General features: G+C 40.6%; 1 protein-coding gene across 3 annotated transcripts in view; it reads right to left on the reverse strand.

The window, feature by feature from the left end:
- Window positions 1-20,382, reverse strand: part of RPRD1B (regulation of nuclear pre-mRNA domain containing 1B) — a 67,347-nt gene that overhangs the window by 44,588 nt on the left and 2,377 nt on the right. For 2 of the 3 annotated variants that reach the window (XM_053890264.1, XM_019458527.2), the window contains exons 2-5: window positions 17,064-17,193; window positions 9,306-9,439; window positions 1,928-2,040; window positions 6-132 (exon numbers count right to left, since the gene is read on the reverse strand). In XM_053890264.1, the coding sequence (XP_053746239.1) occupies window positions 6-132; window positions 1,928-2,040; window positions 9,306-9,439; window positions 17,064-17,193 (504 nt within the window). The remainder of the gene's footprint in view (window positions 1-5; window positions 133-1,927; window positions 2,041-9,305; window positions 9,440-17,063; window positions 17,194-20,382) is intronic. The other variant, XM_019458528.2, reaches the window with a different exon arrangement.

A 20,382-nucleotide genomic window follows, 5' to 3' on the forward strand; every position in this document is an offset into this window, starting at 1 on the left:
CTCACCTGTTATTTTTTCCAAGAGAGAAACATCTTGCACTTCTTGGGGCAAAGAAGCAATTTTCTGCCGGACAGTAGCATCCCCCGATGCAGCATTCTCCAGGTCCTGCAAAGCTTTGATTAGTTCCTCGGTCTGTACAATGAAAACACAAACAACGCTGTCCATTAAGATGTAGGAGACTTAAAGAAAATTAGCTAGAAATAAATGAGCTGGAGGCCAATTCTAAAAATAATCATTCCTGGCATTTAAAAAAACATTGTTCTTAGTACCGGAGCCTATACTGAGGTCAATGACATGGAGTCTAAGAGAATGTACAAAGTTAATTTTTCTAAGTCAATGACAGAACATAAAGAAATTCTACATAATTCTGAAAAAAACAAAAACAAAAAAACCGCCACAACTTTTTAAAAGAGCATGGTTTCGGCAACTGAAAAAAAATGGAGTCTGGTTCATACTGCTAGGTTTCAATGTTCATTTATTTATTTTTGAGACAGAGAGTGTGAGTGGGGGAGGGGCAGAGAGCGAGGGAGACAGAGAATCTGAAGCAGGCTCTGAGCTCAGGGCTCCAACTCACCAGTTGCAAGACTGTGACCTGAGCTGAAACTAAGAGTCAGAAGCTTAACCGGCCGGGCCACCCAGGCACCCCCTTACTGCTTAGTTTCAAATAATGTATGATTTCTAATACAGAACGGTCTTGGTCGCCAGTACAGAACAAAGGCATACACACCAGATGTTGAACAATTGTGCGATGACTGATTAAATGAAATGACACCGCCGACTTCGATTCTTCCTTGGATTTGCTTTACAAAATAAATGTCACAAAGATGACAGTTTCGATTTTGGCAGCCACTCCCAAAATTAAATGTGTCAAACTCATTAATTACAAACAAAGGGGAAAAAGACACAGAAAAGAGCAAACCAAGAATGCATACTCTGTGTATCAAAAAAGAGGTTTTTAAATCATCAGAAAACAACGAACACCAACAGGTTAGCCAGTCCATAAAGACCCAGGAGACAAACTGACAATGCAGACGGTAGTCAAGTTATCCTACAAGTTGATAATTCAGGCTGTCCTCCTGGAAGTTTTTAAATGGAAAGATATGTAACGCTGTTTTCACTTAACCCACCATCTAAGTCAACATTTTAACATAACACAAATCAGACATGCTTCCTATTTACATGGGTCTTGGCCAGACCCATGTATAATAAAGTAAAGCTGTTTTAGGCAAAATGAGAGGCCATGTAACTCAGTCAAGAGCATAGTCTCTGAGGTCAGTCAGACCCAGATTCAAATTAAGACACTGGGCAAGTTATTTAATCTGTCTCTTTGAGCCTCACTTTCTTTGACAGTAAGTAAAGTAAGTAAGTAAGTAAGTAAGTAAGTAAATAAACAGCAAAAATTAAAACCACACAGAGTTCATGAGCTAATTTATATGGAGGGCTAAACAGCAGATATATAATTAAAAATTCAATGGCCTGTTTTAATATTTAAATAGGTTATATTGTAGCAAATTTGCTATTGCTGCACAGACTGTCCTAGAAACTAATGAGTTATTTACTTATTAAAAAAATAACCATGCTGTTGGAGAAAAGCCATGGCAGAGGACAGTCAAATGTCTTTGTAGCATTATCTACCCTTTCACAAAAATCTACTTTTTAAGAATACTGTCAATTCCTAGGAGTGAAAAAAAGCCAAGTCCAAATACTCTATAAGACATAAACCCATCCAGGCTCATGGCATGCGAAGACAAAGGCAAGCCTGCTATCTGCCAAGTTTCCCTGGGTGGATCTTGCACCCAGAGCCCCCGGAACTGCCCTCTGGTGATTTTGTACTATTGGTCCCTAGCGCCACCTTGTGGCCATAATCTTCAACTAGAAGTCATGCCACAAAGCCGCTCTGCCCCACTCTCTGGGAGTCCAGACATACCAAGAGGGGTCCTGCAGAAGGATCTTGGGGAGAGTAGCTTCCAGGGTAGTCGTCATCCTCCTCCTCTTGGATCTGCTGAAAAGTTCGCTTCAGGGATTTCTTCTCTTCTGCTGCTAGAGGAAAGAAATAGGGCACAAACTTGGGTCACGACAGCCCGTGTAGGTAAGAGTCAAATGCTATGCACAATGGGCCACATGCAAAAAAAGGGCAAAAGGGGGTGTACATTTCCAAAGATAGCTTAACGTTAACCTATACGCTAGTTATTTTAAATTGGTGGTAGTTCCCTACATTACTGAAGAGTCAAAAATGGTCTTAGGTCTGTCATCTCACATTGACTCACTGAAGAAAATACTACCGAAAACATGCGTCTAAAAACGAGACTTCCCCAACTAACACATTTCATTAAAAAGCTTGTTTCTTAAAAATAAAAGTTAACAAGAGAAGTGAAGTGGCAAGAAACCCATGAGACAATATAACAAAGCCAGCCAATATACGGAAGGGTTTGTAGAGAATATACTGCATATTAAATGGAACACTATATACTTCCCAGGAGGACTTCAGAAAATAAAAACATGCATTCCCCACTTTTCTAAAGCTTGCTTTTATGAAAGACCTACAGTAACAGCATCCGTTTTCACTAACCAAAACCAATTCAGAGAGGATATTTGCTTTCGCAAAGAAAGGCAAAAAGTGAATAGTGGTCAGCATTTGTTTTGAAGGGAGCACTGACAGAGGTGGTGTGCACCCCAAGCAGCCAGAGGGGCCCGCCAAGTTCATTCCAGAAACTACACTCAGAATTTCAACATAAAGCCACCAGAGCTTTGAGCTGTATCTGTGAGCATCTGTGCTTCATCTCGATTTATTTTGTGCATCTGTTAGCAAGATGTGGCCTAAGGTATCAGAAAAGCCTAAGAGAGGTTATTTTTGGAGTCTGGGAATGCTCAAAACTTTTTCCATATAAATTAACGGTAACTGCTTCTTCACTTTATTCCAACTTGGCTTAGGAAAGGTTTCATAGATACGGTCTACTTTCGACAGCAGGAGAAGCCTGTAGTAGAGAGAAACCAACCAATAAAATTGTGTCAGAAACTCTAAACACCCACGCTATGATAAGCATGACCATTTCAAAACTCTTTCCTTTTGCATCAAATTGGACAATACAAAATAAATGCCAAACATCTGTGGGACACAAGTCTAAATGACACGTTCAGGCTTGGAAAGCAAAGAAACAATGGTACACCTAACGTGTGCCAGGCGCTGCAACAGCTTCTGTACATTTAGTCCTTCCAGCAACCCTAAGATGTAGTCTCTCCATCTTGCAGGTGAGAAAATGGAGGCCCAGAGAGGTTAAATAACTCATGTAAAGGTATGTACGACTTTCAAAAATCTGTGCTCTTTCCACTGCAGTCAAATTCCTTAGCAGCACACAATCACTCTCTCATCTGTCAAATGACAGGTCGCCATGCACCTGCCTTAGAACTCTGTGAGTTATAAACAGAATAACGTACACTTCTTGCCTAATCAAACACTTTCTCCTGGAAAGAAGGATGTAGTTCCTGTTTCTACCTTACACATTAACTCACCAAACTATGCTTGATGTGAAAGCCAAGTCAGTATCACGGGTTCTATTTTTTGTTAATGCTTTGCTCCTCTGTTCTACTAAATATCTGCAACACAAGCAGGCCTCACACTGCATGATTCTATTATGCATGGATTTGTTACCACAGTTTAAATAACACCAGTCCCCCAACGACACAGTCCAAATTTCAGTTACTGTGGCATATTAACTCTGAGTAATTACATAAAGAAGAACTTCACTAACTTCAGTCCACAAGTCACTGCATAAATAATACAAATGCGTCATGATTGGTGACCACATCACTTCTTCCAAGGTCAGTGGCTGGTCACTGCACAGCTGTTCTTTCAGTTCACACACCACCAGCAAAGTGTTTAGCTGTGTTGTCCCCCAGTGATCAAATGCACATGGCATTTTATAAAAATGATTAGTCAAAACAGGGAACTGGCTGAAAATGACAAAGATGAAAGAGCAGCCCAGAAACTAAAACTAAAGCTCATGACGGAAGCGAGTGGAACGTCACGAGAGCTGGAGAAGACGTAGCTGGCGGAGGGGACACTGGTGTTGCCACACCCTTCCAGAAACTCTAGGTCCGCAGCCAGAGTCACCTGGAGAAAGGCAGCTTGTCCACAGAAATGAAGAAAGCGGTTGTGACGAAAAGGATGACCGTGTCCCAGAGGAAGCAACGCTAACGACACTTCACGCTTCGGGAACTCTCCAACTTATCTCACGACACGGCAGGCACAAAGGCTAAGCTGCCGGAAGCTGATCCAAACTTCTAGGACGCTTGCTCCGTACCACAGATGACACAGGAAGGCAAGCTCTGCACAAACCCCTCTTGTTAAGCTCATTACAAAGAAGTAAAACACTTTAATTCTCAATGTTTCTAACGTTTTATGTGACAGCATGCCAGGCAACCATGACTGTTACTATCTTTTCTGTTTCCCTATAGATTTGTAATGAACAGTGAGTTTTCAATTCTCTGACAAAGAATTCTTAACAGTCATAGAACGATCATAATTTTTCCCATTAAGATCATTTTTGCATGGTTTCAGCTCACGTGGTCATTTTTATAGTCCTGCACTATGCAAAATAAGGACAGCTATATTTGTAGAATAATCTAATGGTATATAATTTGCATATGAAGTATCTAACAGTACTAAGCACACACTAGCTGCTAATTAATATGCAGCGTAGAGTATGACCCAAGTAGACACTTGGCCCCCACAGCATCAAAGAGGCCCCTGAGTCAGGAGTCACCAATAAAAAATAAGCACATGAGCAAAACAATTTTTTAAATATTTTTTGGTTCACTTCCAAGCACCTAGAACAGTGCTCGATTAAATAATTGTTAAATACGCTAAGAACGGTAGAAAAATTACAAAACTTGAATCTTTCAGTTTTCAAACTTCCATACAGAAGTTATTATATATAAAAGCCACACACCGTTTAGTATCTCCGGACATTCAGAATCACTGAATTTGGGCACTGGAAAGCCTTAGATAGATCTATGTCTTTGCTTTCAACCCACCTCGTTTGGGCCCTGTAGCCAAAGTCACCTGCCTCCAAAACTGGAGTGCTTTCTACCACTTCATGCTGCCACTCGCTCATGGCATTACAAGACTGAAATCAAACTAATGAAAATCACAGGCCCATTTCTGTCCTTTGTCCTCCCGGTGGAAGAGGGTGTAATAAGAAAAAACCACGTCATCCTACTTCAGTTCTCTCCTCTTTCCACTTGGAGGACCTATTGGAAATGCATTATCATGACTTCCTCCCTAAGCCTCCTCCTTTCCTGAGCTACCTACCTACTCACACTATGAACACTTCCACTGGCCCCATCTTCCAAGTACATCACCTTGGAGACCACCAAGATCTCTCCCGAAGCTCTAACTTCCAGCAGAGTCTATGCTTCTGAGAGGTACCTTACAGATCTCTCCTGTCTGTTCCTTCCCATTGCCTCTTATCAGTAATGTGGCCTTCTCCATGCCTGGTCCAGACCACTGTCCCAACTGGTCTCCCTGCATCTAGTCACTCCTTTTTCAACTCAGACTATACTCTTATGAAATGAAATCACCCACTGCACCTCTCTCTCTGCTCAAAACCCTGTAATGGCCTCTAACGATGTGACAGTAATCAATGCCTACTAGTGGTAACCGCACGAACCATCATCTCCCTCTACGTCCACAGCACTTGGCCCTTGCTACTTTGAATGGCCACTGGCAGGCACGGGCCTTATCTCTCTGATAGAAACATTAAGCATCTTATTTCTTTACATTCCTATAATACCTAGGAAAGTGTCAACAGACCCAAGCTGGAAACCTCTTGAAAGCAGAGGCGGCACAGAGCTTGGAAGATGTTAGTGCTGTGCCAGAAATGACTATATTGCTTCCATTTACACTAACAGGACAGCCTGCTCTGGTAACTCTGCCCTGATTCATCTGTACAAAGTCAGCAGTTACGACGCCTGGGATTCTCAAGCCAGCCAGGCAGCTATTAAAAACAGCCTAGGAAATCTGTCAGTCAACAACATACCCTCCCACTATCAATTCAGCTTCCGACCACAGTATTTACACTTCACTTTGGACTTATTCAACCACTCTGTTGCAGGCAGGGCAAACACTACGGATGGCTCCAACCTGCCTGTCCTCATATCGTATACCGTCTATTCTATTCTGTTCTCCAACCTGTCCCTGTGTCTCTAGGGGCCTTGTACTTGGCTAACATTCAAGTAATCCTGGTTACCTAAGCATTTATAATGTGTCTCTTGGAGACCTGACTGTGATAGAATTTCACACACTATAGCAGACTATGAAATTAATTTTAAGGCAAAAAGCCTGAAAGCCCCCAAATCATTTTACGAAATGCAGTCATCTACCTGTAAAGCTAGGTCTTCCAGACAATCCACCTGAAATTTTCTGGGATTAAAAAACAAGCAGAAAAAAACCCCAAACCCACAGATCTTATGTTACTTTTAGAATGAAAAAGAATCAGGAAATATTGTTTACAACAGCTCCCTCATTCTTTGTTCTCTCCCTGCAAAATAAAGGCAACTTTTAAAAGAAGCATATCAAACTTTACTCACAGAAAGATCCAAAGCAAAGGTCTGCTGCTGGAGGTACCATCCTGAAAGCACTCATCAGTACCGTCTAATCGAACTAAGTGCCCAGGTCCAGACCTGAACACCCGGGGACGCTGGGCCTGGAGCTCGTGCTCTTAACCACTATGCCTTCTCGTCTTGCACAAAATCTGGGGGACTGAAAATACTAAGCCTCTTCCTGTGTTTGCCACTGGCTCATACTGAGAAACTCAGAACATTAGATATTAAAACCTCAATCAAATAAAAGTCATATCGCCACTTTGTTAATAACATCTCACCTCCGTTATCTCAAATAACCCTCACAACAACACTATGGGGTATTAATACTAACAGACACATGGTACAGTGAAGAACCCAAAGCTCAAGAAGTCAAATGCTACGCACAAGGTCACAGAGGTCGGAAGTAACAGAGCTGGGATCCATACTCTGGAAGTCTGGTTTCAAATCCTTGCTCTGAAGAGCTAAATTAACTATATTAAGGTCCAGGAAAGTTGGGTGACGTACTCATAATAAACTCATATCCTAATTTAAGTCTACTGAATCCATGTGTTTTAAGAAAACAGGCTTTAAAGTCGTATAGACCTAAACATGAATTTTCCACTTACCAACTTCTTTTCTAAATCCTTCTACAACCGTAGGATACTGTGTGATTCATGTGTGACTTAAGTAAATGAAATTCCACGTAGTCGAGCGACAGCTTGAGTATTCCCACGAACAGAGAGACAACTTTAGAACACCTGGGGAGACGGGTATATAAACCCAAGAAACTTCCAGTTCTAAAACAAAATTCCTAAGCTCTAAACTCTAGAATTGTCTCCAGACAAAGAAATATCATGAATCAAAGCTGAAAATATAAAAGGACAATTTGAATTCTGAAATAAACTTCTGGAGGACTTATCAATATTTTGAAAGGACTGAGGTAAAATATTTTGGTAACTCAGGTCCAAAGACAACACAAGACCTAACACATATGTTGGAACCTTTAGCTGTGTGCTTCCATGTTTATAGCACAGAGAAAGAGAAATTACCTTCAGATCACCACTGTCCTCCACACAGAGTACTGCTTCGACCGCTGTTAACGTCTAGATGCTCAAAGAAATCAGAGACCCAAAGGAGCTGTTTTCAAATGTACCACTACCATAAACTCGCCAATTCGCCTGGCTGCTCCCTGAGCGCAAACCTATTTCTCGCTCCTCTGCTCAGTCCTACAGCATCTAGCATAGACGTTTACTCAAAGCACACGTCTGGCAAACGCTTGTTGAATTGGAACTCAACTCTTAGTTTCCAACGTTGTCTCGCAGAGCTCTCCTCCTTGCCCAAAGGTGTTCTAAAAACTCAGCACTGCTTACCAAGGAAATTTAAGAGTAAAGAATGCTGAGTAATTCCCCAACGCTGTGCAGAACACCTCCAAAAGACACGATACAAACACTACCAGAATCCAAAGTAGGAAATACCCTACTTTTCAGAAGCTTCCACCAGAGTGACCTCAAAATTGTTTTCCATCACCTTTAAGTAAAACGACGATGACCTGCAGTCTGAAAGCACTTATGTCATTCTCACAAAGCCTCTAACTTGGTAGTTTTACAGGAAAGTTGTTCTACCTTGAAATGCATAGAAACTCAGACCTGGGAGAGATCATAAAAGGTATACAATAAAGGGGGGCTGAATGAATGATATTGACACGTCAACTAACCACGGTTAAAGGCCACAGCAGAGGCATGTACAAAGTACCAGAGGAACATGGAGGGAATGGTTACATGTGCCCAGACAAGGTAGGGAAGATGTCAAAATGAGAATAGCATTCTTGAAGAATGAGTTCACCACACAGTGAAAGGGACAGAGGACATTTCAGGCAGAGGTAACACCGGACGCAAAGGAAGAGGTACCAAGAGAACATCCAGAAGGGAAATGGGTATGGCCAAAGACTATGGTGTGTGTGAGGCAATGGCAGCAGAATCTGGGAAAGTAAACTAATTTTAGACTATAAAGGGTCCTAAGTATTATGTTAGCCCTTAGACTTATTCGTCCAGGCGATGAGTTCATGTACAGTCAGCTCAGGTCTGTAGCCCAGAAACATGTCGTGCCATTTCAAAGTAAACCGCAACTAACCATAAACCCAAGAACCACATAATGTTTGATCTTACTCCTCTTTAACGTAAGCTCTTAAGAGTGTGTGAGGTTCACACACTTATGTGTACACACTTCTGGAGGGTATCCTGGGTTCAGTGAAGACCAAAGTCAACTGTAGGCTGCAAACTGACAAACATCAAAAGTATGTTTCCAAACCACACCAATATTTAATGAAGCCAAGTTCTGAGAGGGCCAAGGGACATATCAGACCCTGCAGGGGTCAGTGGCAGGGCTAGGACAAAACCTCAGTCCGGGGAGTTTCCTAGTTCCTTCCCCACAACTAAACAGCATTGTTTTCCTTTCCCTTGTGCAAGGAAAAGTCTCTGCAAGGCAGGAGAGAGCCAAGGAGGATACACGGCAAAGTTAAGGGTGTGAGATGATGAATAGCATGAATACTAGAACCAGGCTTACACGCTGCAAGCACTACATAAATTCTCACCATCATTTATGAGCATCTCTCTGAAGAATCATACAATCGCTGGTGGTTCACAGCAACCCCCACTGCAGCTTTTCATATGTGATTCGAAAGTAGGCAAAGACCAAGAGCTGTAAACATGTGGTGATGTTTCTACCTTTGGGGGGAGGGCTCTTGGAGTCCTCCATAGACAGCTTCAGCTGCTGTATGAACTCGCCGCCATACACACTTCTTTCTTGCCAGATGTTCAGCAATCTTTCTAAAGGTTTTTTACAGCCTTCATCTGCCTCTCTGCCCAGAAAAGACGAAAAGATATATATAAGCTTAAGATGTTTTGCTTTTATTAGGACAGATCTACTTTAAAAACAACAAAAACTGACTAAATGATTGGCATATTTAAAAACAGAAGGACGAGTGAGATACATATCGTGATGAACAGATACCCAAAATTTGACCAGAACTACATTCTTCCTTGGTGCACAGAAAAGACAGAGGGATTATGTTATAGAAGTAATCTGTGTCCTTGACCTCCTTTTAAAGATGGGGTAAATAGGGCAACAAGCCAATAGCGGGTTTTTACAGACAATTATCAAAAATCGATCATTTCAATTGTGACCACGTGCTTTTCAGGAAGATATTAATAGAAACGTAGTGCCAGACATTCTGCTGGAAAACAAACCTAAAGGGTCAAAACCTTAAAGGATAGAGAAAAAATGATTTAAAAAAATAAAACATTTACAATGGGGAATAAATTCGCCACCACTCATCAAAGCTAACACAGCAACACCTCTATATGTATAAATAGAATCATACACACGTATATGCCAAGACCGATCTCCACTTAAATGAACTACTGCATACTTATTTTAATTCTGGGTCAGGTCATAGTCCTCATTCACACAAAGGTGTCTAATGGATAATCTTAGAACACACTGAGAATATAGCCCTCTGTAATTTATGTCTGAGAGAAGCTGCACGGTTTTTTTTGATGTATTACACTCTTGAAACAGTATTTTCAAAGAGATAACTGTAACTCACACCCTGCCTGCGAGATGACTGTAACTAGCACTCCGCGTGCAACAGCTGCTTACCAGAAAATGTCAGACAGCAAGTGGAAGAGAATGGGAAGACTTTCTGAAAGGAAAACAAATTCCTCACCATCCACAGTGTTACTATGAATTGTTCTGGTTGGTAACGCTGTCTGGATGTCAGTGATCTTACCCTGAGTGACTTTCAACAAGAAGGGATAAGCTGACATCTTAGTTTCTAAGCCAGTGTCTTTAACATGAACTTCAAGAAGAAATCATACCGAATTCAACAGAGATGGGAACTTCATCCACCCTCAGCCCCGACAGCACTCTTCTAAAACTTACGTTAGCAGTCAACATAACGTGAGGGCTCAGCTTGATCTGGTCAGAATGCATTATTTATGAAATATTAGTGGCAAATTTCACTGAATCAGGGCCAAAGTACTATATCAGGGTTCTTACAAAATTGTTTTTGCTCAAACTTTTTTTTTTAGTCAGAGGTGAAGTGAAGGGGGAAAAAAAGGAAACAATTTTCAATGATAGTTTATAAAACTTAGAGATACGACCTAATTAGCTGATATTTGTGACAAAAACACTTTTATTCCACCTTCAGCATACATCTGGAAACAAATGACTTCTCACTTCTTCCTCTGCTGTCCACCTGGTCCAAGCCACTATCATCTCTTGCCAGATGACTGGTCTCCCTGCTTCCACGCTTGTCCTCCTACAAGCTCACCTCAAGCTTTAAAACTTCTAGCTCTGGCCTCAGAGAAGATTATGTCAGTCTTTTGCTCAAAACTGCCAATGGTTTTTCCCTCAGAATAAAACCGCAAGTTCTTAAAAAGCCTACAAAGCCATTCTCAGCAGAGCTTATTATTTCTCTGACCTCACCTACTCTCTCTCCCTCCTTCGCTCGCCAACAGCTACCCTGGCATTCTTGTCGCCTCAGGGCTTTTGCACTTAAAGTTCACTTTGCCTGGAACCCCATTTCCCTACATGGTGGCATGGCTCAGGTATCCTTTCCTAATCTCCCTATTTAAAGTCATGCTCCCGGAGCACCTGGGTGGCTCAGTCGGTTAAGCGTCCAACTTGGGCTCAGGTCATGATCTTACAATTCGTGGGCTGGAGCCCAGGGTCAGGCTCTGTGCTGACAGCTCGGGGCCTGGAGGCTGCTTCAGATTCTGCGTCTCCCTCTCTCTTTGCCCCTCCCCCACTCATGCTCGGTTTCTCTCTCAAAAAATGAATAAACATAAAAAGTTAAAAATAATTATTCTCCCTACTCCATTAACTTAGCTTCTGATAAGCTATAGAGCTGACTTGTTTATATTCTGTCCATTTGGATGTAACTTCCACAGGGCCAAGCGATTTGTCTTCTCAGACCCCCACTGCTACCCACCCTAGAACAGGCACAATATCTGTCTAATTGTAATCTTTTTTTTTTTTGAAAATTTTTAGATAGATTTCAGTAGGCCATACAAATAGTTACCTTTCAGCAGCCATTTTCCCACAACAAAGCCACCGGGTCAGACACCAGCTAAACAACTCCTCTGGGCCTTCAATGAGGTTTAGGAAACACTGTGCTTGGAATACAAAGAACAAGGCCCAGGGCCTGACCCATTGGCCCCTTCCCTTTCCAGACCCCAACGTGGGCTTCGCATTCTAGCAGCACTCAACCATACGTATCTTCTATTCAGAACTTGCTCCCTCTTGCCCACATGCCTTTGCTCATGCCATCTCCTCGAAAGCAGAACAAGGTGAAGAGAGAGAAGTTGTGGGTAATATATAAGATGACTTAAGTATATAAGGAGTACATGGAGCAGAAGAATCTGGAGGGAGAGAGTGGAATTAGATTACGAGGGCCCCGAATGTCATATTAAGTATGTGGCCTTTATCCTGAAGGCAATGAGAAATCACTGATGAGGTCAAATGTATGGTTTAGAAAATAAAATAACTAGTATAACCAAATCACAACTAATCGGAACTTAATTAACTGGTTGATAATTTTAACACACAATCTGTTCTCTGCAAATTCTCTGTTCACTTAAAAGAGAAACCTATCATGACAAATTCTTATCAAGGATTTAGTTAAGGAGCCAGGGGACCACAATGCAGACTAAATATTTGGGACTCCATTTAGACTAAGAATGACTCGCGGTCCAGCTTCGACCACGACACTATATGCAATGGAAACTGATACACAAACCTGTAATAACCAAGTCATTTTTAAATTTTTTTTTTTTTTAACGTTTATTTTATTTTTGAGACAGAGAGAGACAGAGCATGAATGGGGAAGGGGCAGAGAGAGAGGGAGACACAGAATCGGAAGCAGGCTCCAGGCTCTGAGCCATCAGCCCAGAGCCCGACACGGGGCTTGAACTCACAGACCATGAGATCGTGACCTGAGCCGAAGTCGGACGCTTAACCGACTGAGCCACCCAGGCGCCCCTAACCAAGTCATTTTTAAAAGGCTTTTACCACTAAAGGCGAAAGCCAAAAGGGGGCTCTAGTTAAACTGGTGAATGTAATTAACCAGGATAGGCTAATTCCTGAAGCAATGTAGTAAATGAAGACTTTGCCCGCTAAGTTTCAAAGCTCCAGATACAACAGTCAAGAAATCTTTTTACTCATGAGGTTTTGCCGTAAGCAGCTCAAGTGAACTGGAAATCCCGTTAGCACTTGGAATGAGGTACAACTAAAGCAATAAAGTAGTTTTATATCAGACAGAACTATCTTTCCAGGTTGCACTAACTCCATTCTAAACTGAGAAATCTTTAAGTGAAAAAGACACCAAAAAGTCCTTGCCATTAATCAATGAATAAGTGGAAAATGATGACTAAATACATATATAACTTACGTTAAACACAAATTAGTATGCATTTCAATTCCGATTATAAATCCAATCACTGCAAAACTGATCTGAAAAGTGCAAACTGTGTATTATACACAGAACTGTTGCTTGAAATGTCAGCTGAGGCCTTGCCAAGTCAGCTTGGGGCCTTTTCTTCTTCTGGCACTTCCTTGGTATACTCGCCATAATCTGTGTGTTCCCGTCTTGTGCCAGGCACAGTAGCACTGTAATAGGCCTACTAAAGGCAGGAATTCTTTCTAAATATCCTCAGCACTTCCAACAGAGCCTCATGTGAAACCGGAGCAGAAATGTTCCACTGCCAATAGCTCAGAAAAGAATTAGCATAGCAAGCCTGAGACCGTTACCCTTAGAAAAGGCCTGCTCACCAGGCTGGCCCTTGGCTGTCACCTGGAAACTTGGGTTTCTGGAGCGTTCTTGCAATTTCCTAACTGATAATCAGGGTAGTTTACTGTGCCTAAACTGTTTGTGCAAACAATGTAATTTATGCTGAATACCTGCTTTCTTTCTGGGAGTCTGGAATTTTGGCAGAGAGTATCTGTGGCTAACGCCAATAAAAACCCTAGGCGCTGAGTCTCTAATGAGCTTCCCAGGTACACAACACTTGACACGTGTTGTGGCAATTCAAAGATGGAGGAATTCAGTATGTTTTGTGTGACCCCGCTGTGAGAGGACTCTTGGAAGCTTATACCTGGTTTCCCCTGGACTGTGTCCCATGCACCTTTTCCTTTGCTGATTTTGCTTTGTATACTTGCAATGTAATAAATCACAGCTGTAAGCAAGACTATACGCGGAGTGCTACGAGTCCTCCTAGCAAGTCTCCAATCCTGGAGTATCCGTGGGGATCCATGACACAACAGTAAATAAATATGTATATGGTGATAACCTCAAATGTATGTCTCCAGAAGTTAATTTCCTCCTCAGCTTCAGACTATTTCATCCATCTGCCTATCTGGCATCACTCCTTGGAATATCTACTAGCCATCTCAAACTTAACATGGCCAAAACAAACCTTCTGACTTCCTCTACCATATCTTTGCCCCAAACTCCATCTCAGTAAACAGCACCATCAGACATCTACTTAGCCATGTCAAAAACCTAGAAATAATCGGATTTCTCTTTTCCTTTACTACCAGCTCCCACAAATCCTATCAGTTTTTACGGGGGGGGGGGGGGCAGTCAAATACATCCACAAAGTAAACACTGGATAAACTAGAAGCTATTACTATCTTCTCACTGCTTCTGAGTCCTGGCCATTGTCACCTCTAGCCTGTAGTAGAGCAATATCCTTCATCCTCACATCCCTGCCCCTCCCTTGGCCTTTATAACCCATTCTCCACACCAAACCAGAGAGACCTTTTAACAATGTGATGGAATACATCATTCTCCTGCTTAAGACTCTGTCACTGACATCCCGTCAGAACAAAATCCTCTCTCCCAAGGCTTACAAGACTTACGTGACGGGAACCTGCCTGCCCCTCTGATCTTATCTGGATGCCACTTTTCCCTTTCTCAACACAGTTGCTCTAACCACACTGGCCTTCATCCTGATCCTCTTAACACGCCAAGATTACTCCTACCTTAGGTTCTTTTCAGCAGCTGTTTGCTCCTACTTCATGGATGATTACCTCAAATCCCATTTCCTTAGAGAGCTCTTCCATGAACACGCTAGAAGGGATCCCACTCCAGAATGTCATTCTATCTCATTATGTCCATATCATCACTCTCTGAAAGCATCTTGTTCGTTTATTTGTCCTTGCCTGCCTTGTTCACTGCGGCTTCTCTAGTGTCTGCATCGGTACTTGGCACACAGAAGGCACTCCAATATATGTTGAATGAAAAACAAAGTGCACAGCTATCTCCAAACTGAGAAGACAATAAGAAGGCCTTGTGTGGAAAAAAGTTCAAAGTCTAGCTAATTAAACCACTATTCAAATTAAATCTAACCTAGGAGCTTGGTAGCTTCCTCTGACTTGAGAGGTTTGGTTTTGAGGGTTTTTGGGGGGCAGGGGGTGCTGAGGGGGTGGAGTGAGGAAGTAGGAAATTACCATAAAGAGATTCTTTTAATCAATTTCGGTCGATATTAATGGGTCCCCTATCTTTGTTCATCAACTGGGCAACGAAAACCAGACCGAGTACTTCTTACTACAGGTAAGGCACGTCAGGATTGAAGTGGAGAAGCTGACTCTTCTGTTCCAAAAATGGTGGAAGGGGCTTGGAAACATGGGGACCCTGAACCTAATACCCAAGAAGGACATTATACTAGAAGAATGCAAAAAAAAAAAAGAAAAGAAAAAAAAGGAAAAAGGAAAGGGAAAAGAAAAAAAAAAAAAAAAGGACCAGGTTTACTTTCCGCATAATGCCACAGAATCTGCCAAAACATTTTTAAATAAAAAATGTTATGTTTACTATCCTTATAGGAAATTATTTTAGTCAATTTCCTATACCCTAATTAATTAATTCAACAAAGATTTACTGAATCCTCCCTGTACCAGGGCAGACCACAATGTTGCCCAACCCCGGGACACCAATCCCATCAAGGCTACATAAATGGTATTCCCTAAAACTATGCAACCTGGCAGCTCTGTGCCAGACCGTTTACCAGGTGCCCAGGATACAGCAAATAAAAAACAAATGGTCCCTCTTGTCACATAGTTTCTGATTTAACATATACCCACGAATGAACAAAGACTGGGGACCGGGCATCAGACTACGTACTTTCGAACAGACTGGTGTACTTCAGCCCCACAACAACTTCAGCGAGACAGGTGCTGTTGGCCCTTTCTAATCAGTTAGGAAACTTGGGCTCCAAAAGCTAAGTAATACATCCCAGGTCACTCAGACAGTGCTGGAGGTAGAGCTACAGCCTAAGAAACTGAACTACATCTCCTCAAAACAAGAAAATGCCTGGCTCCTATCTCAGATAGCTTTTCTGGCAGTCTTTTCTAAGTTTACTCTGTTACAAGGATTCAGGATTGTTTCAAGATTGTAACACATTCTGCTTCTTCAGTGCCCATGTTCATTAAAAGAAAGAGCCAGCCACGGAGCTGGCAAACAAAAATCTTTTTCCCACCTCTAGAAAACTAGATGTCATTTGCTTCTTTTGGATTTCTCATTTTATTCCTTCAAACCTGTCAAATCTTTCCTGAAATGCTGGAGCCATTTACACATTTAAGGCCTTTCGCTTACACTTTAGATCTACAACAATTTTGTTTAACCAGTCGGTCTCCTTTTTGGTCTTCCCAATTTCCTTTCGCAAAGATTTTTTTTTTATACGTCTGCTAATATTCTAGTGAAAAACAGTTTTTCTTTGCTCCGCCTGGGCACCCAACTTGGGTCTACAGGAAGCAGTTTGTTTTTAAATAACTAAAAATGATTTATAAAAGTTCTAATCAAATGTATTTTCTGTGATATTAGCTACACGTGTGCTCTATGCTCTAGTCCTCTCGTTCACAAAACAAACAGAAGAGATTTAATATGATATAGCCAGAGCAAATATCTACTTTTCACACTAATAATTATCTCTATTGTTATAGTAATGACTACTATTTTTAGTAAACTAGACCTCTAGACATCTAGAAGAAGGAAAGAAGGGAGGAAAAATGAAGGCATAAGCAACTAATATCTTGCTATTAAGGTTGTGTTACTGGAAAGTTTCCACAAACTCTTTAGCTTTGTTTTCTGACCATAAACTAATGAGACAACTTAGTCAAACCAAGGAAAACACCATATTCAAGAAATGAGTTCAATAAATGAATATATTTTGGGTAAAAAATGTTCTACAAGTGCTAGACTCAATCTCTTCAATGCATCAAAATGTTTACATGTCTGAAATAGTTCTTAAGGGTGCAACAAAACATAAAATTATAATTTGGCCTCTGCAACACTGTAAAGCACATCCCTGTAAAATATGAAGTTGTCAATTTACAAAGGTTATCCCAGAAAAGGAAAGAACAATAAAGAGGAAAGGGTAATACATTTAAATATCAAACAAAACAAACAAAAAAACCAGACAACATACCTGGCAACATGAGAAAAAGCATCCACAAGGACAGATTCAAATTCTCTAGTGAATTCAGGTCCTTTCCTTTTACTGTTTTGGATGACATCATTCGCTAAGTACAAAAAAGTAAGCTTTCTATTTGATTTGGCTGGAAAAAAGGAAAAAAAAAGATAATTTAACTTACACCAAGGAAATGCTCAATCCACAATTCTTCTGCCCTAAAATACTCCCAAAGAAACTAAGATAAGCATTACCTACCTGAGATCAGGGCTCCTTTATGTTTGAAAAAACAACTTAAGTAACTTTTTGACATCTCTAACAAAACAGGTTTGAGAATACAATTTTGAAACAAAACAAGAATGGGCCATTTTCATTTCTGTGATATTTTAACAGGAATAATTGACAGTAAAAATAAAGATAATCCAAAGAAAATTCCTACAGGAGAAGCAGTCAACATTCTCAAGAAGACATATTAAAATCAAGGTTTTCATTTATTTTACTGCAAAGATAAGCATTTCTAATTCACTATTAATTATCAAATCCTGCAGAATGAAAGACTGAGCTAGGTGAACTAGGTTTCAGTTTTAAAGCAGATTCTTGTAATTTATGTTCCTATGGTGAGAATTTCTCTTTGGACGTTCCAATAACAATAATCAGCCAATGATACCAACTTTATAATCCAGAAAAATCTCTAGATGCACCAATGGATATTTACCTCAAATACAAATATATTATTAATGCTACGTTATTACTGAAAACTTAAAGATGTCTGAATTCTGGATACGCAAAATTATGGCTCCCACAAAAACTGTAATTCTTCTCTCTTATACATATTAAATGTAGTATTTTCTATTACTCTATATGGTATCATATATTAAACCATAAAAACCTCATGCACTGTGTCTGAGTTACAGTTGCTTGGGGGAACATTACTGAATTTCGTGGCTTCTATGCACATAACTTCTCAACCGTAAAGTTACATCACTATCATTCTTGGTCCCAGTTTTCTTTTAAAGGAAATAAATAAGAACACAATCAGACAGTCCAAAACACTACGTTTTCTCCCATGCTAAAATACCTGAAAAACTCAAACAAGCCTTATAGAACCTTCACACACCTAAATAGCTGGTCCTTACTCTACTTGCTCTCAGAAACCACCTGTTTCTTTTGAAATGCACACAGCATGCATAAATTCTGACACAGCAGGCATAAGATGTGACATTTTAAAATATAGCTACAGAAGAATAAACCAAGTTAAAAACAATCTTTAAAGTATATATTCATAAAATTAAATACGGATATCCTGAGTTACATTAACCTTCTGGTACTAACCTAGTTTAACATGGCTAACTGATGATAATATGTAAACCTGGAAGTATCTTTAACTATTCTAATTATTACTCAAAAGCAGATGGAAAAGTGTCAACAGTTACAATATTCTACTCTCGCTACAAAGGTATCGTTATGGCAAAGGCTGTTCTTTTTTTTTTAAAAGCAAACCTCGTTCTGGGATGTTGCAACAAGTAAAACCACCAAGTCTAATAATGCCACGAGTTAACAGATTCAACTTCAACAAAGCAAATTGGACTGTGTGAAGCTTTACAAATGCCATGTATTTTATGTTTAAAAACTCAGAATCCATTGTATAAAATGTCAGTTTGGACAATTAAGACGTGATACATTTTTCAGTACTACAAACATGATAGCCAAGAGGCCAGAGAGCCGAAGTTTTTCACTATTTACATTGCCAATGAATTTTCATCATCCTCAAACTTTGCAATGAGGATTTATTTAGCATGAAACTTTATCCCTCCACATCCAGCTTCTTGAAGCCAACATAAGTACCACGTGTGTAAAGGTGCTATGACAAAGCCCAGAGCACCTGAACACACACACCCTCCACTCTAGTCCCAGGTGACAGACAACTCACTTGTTCAGATGTCTTTCCAATATGACAAAATAGATCCTTTCACGGCCTAACTATGCCCATTCCAAATGAGCAGAACAGTTATTAAGCAAAATTTATATGGTTAACTGACGGAAAAAATGTCACGTTTAGCTGGTTTTGACATCTAAAACAGTTAGGAAAAAAAGGCCTGTTTTTCTGCACTCAAGGCAACATACAAAAACATTACTAAAAAAATATTCGTCCGAGAGCATTTTACATATAACTTCTCCATAAAGGGAAGTTCTACCTAGAATGGAGCCCAAAGGGATAAATAAGAATTATTTCTATTATTTTATCAAAATTCCTATTATTTTATCAAATTCTTATTATTTTATCAAGAATAAAAGTAGTATTTAAGCAAAACACAAAGTAATTTCTTTAAATCCTGTAATACTTTGAAGGTGACTCACAGATAGTCTGTGAATACCTTAGGGAAAATGACTTGACCATCAATTGAACTGTCCACGTCTAAAGACTCAGGGTGGGCCAGAATCTAAGAGGCTAGACGTTTTCAACATAAGGGCACAAAATCTTTTTCCACTTCAGTGTGGGGGCATGCTCAATTCATGATCCTGATGCTTGGAGGAGCATCCCCTACCTTGGCACTATCCAATATGGCAGCCACTAGCCACAGATAGCTCCTGAATACTTCAATTGTAACTAGCACAATTATTTAAAACGGTAGCTCCTGGGGCACCTGGGTGGCTCAGTCGGTTAAGCGTCTGACTTCAGCTGAGGTCATGATCTCATGGTTCACGGGTTCAAGTCCCCTGCTGGGCTCTGTGCTGACACCTCAGAGCCTGGAGCCTGCTTCAGATTCGGTGTCTCCCTCTCTCTCTGCCCCTCCTCCACTCACGCTCACTCGCTCTCTCTCCCAAAAAAATGAATAAACGTTTAAAAAATTTTTCTTAATTAAAAAAAAACACAAAAAAAAACGCCAGTTCCTTAGTCACACATTTCAAGTGTTCAACAGCTACATGTAGCAAGCGACCACCTTGTTGGACAGCACGGATATAAAACATCCCACAGAAAGTTGTATGAGGTAGTGCTGTTTGGATCCTTTACTCAACCATGAAAATGATGTCAGAGACCACAACTGAACTCCTAACCTATTTTTAAACTGTAACAGGCACTATGGTAAATCCTACTAGCGTTGCAAAGAAACAAGAAGGCCTAGTTTCTCCCTCAAAACACAAATCTAGTGAAAAAGCCAGAACTAGTAAGAATGAAATAAATGCTAAATTAACGTGGCAGGGGGTGGGATACAGTGACTAATTCTAATAAACAAAAGTGCTATGGGTTTGGTTGGAGTCAGATGATCACCTTCACTTATTAATGGGCACCAAGGCAGCGGGTATTTGAAAGCACGAATTTTGGCATCAGAGGGCT

Source organism: Panthera pardus, unplaced genomic scaffold (assembly GCF_024362965.1).
Source record: "Panthera pardus isolate Hobbes unplaced genomic scaffold, ASM2436296v1 HiC_scaffold_25, whole genome shotgun sequence".
NCBI classification, from domain to species: Eukaryota; Metazoa; Chordata; class Mammalia; order Carnivora; family Felidae; genus Panthera; species Panthera pardus.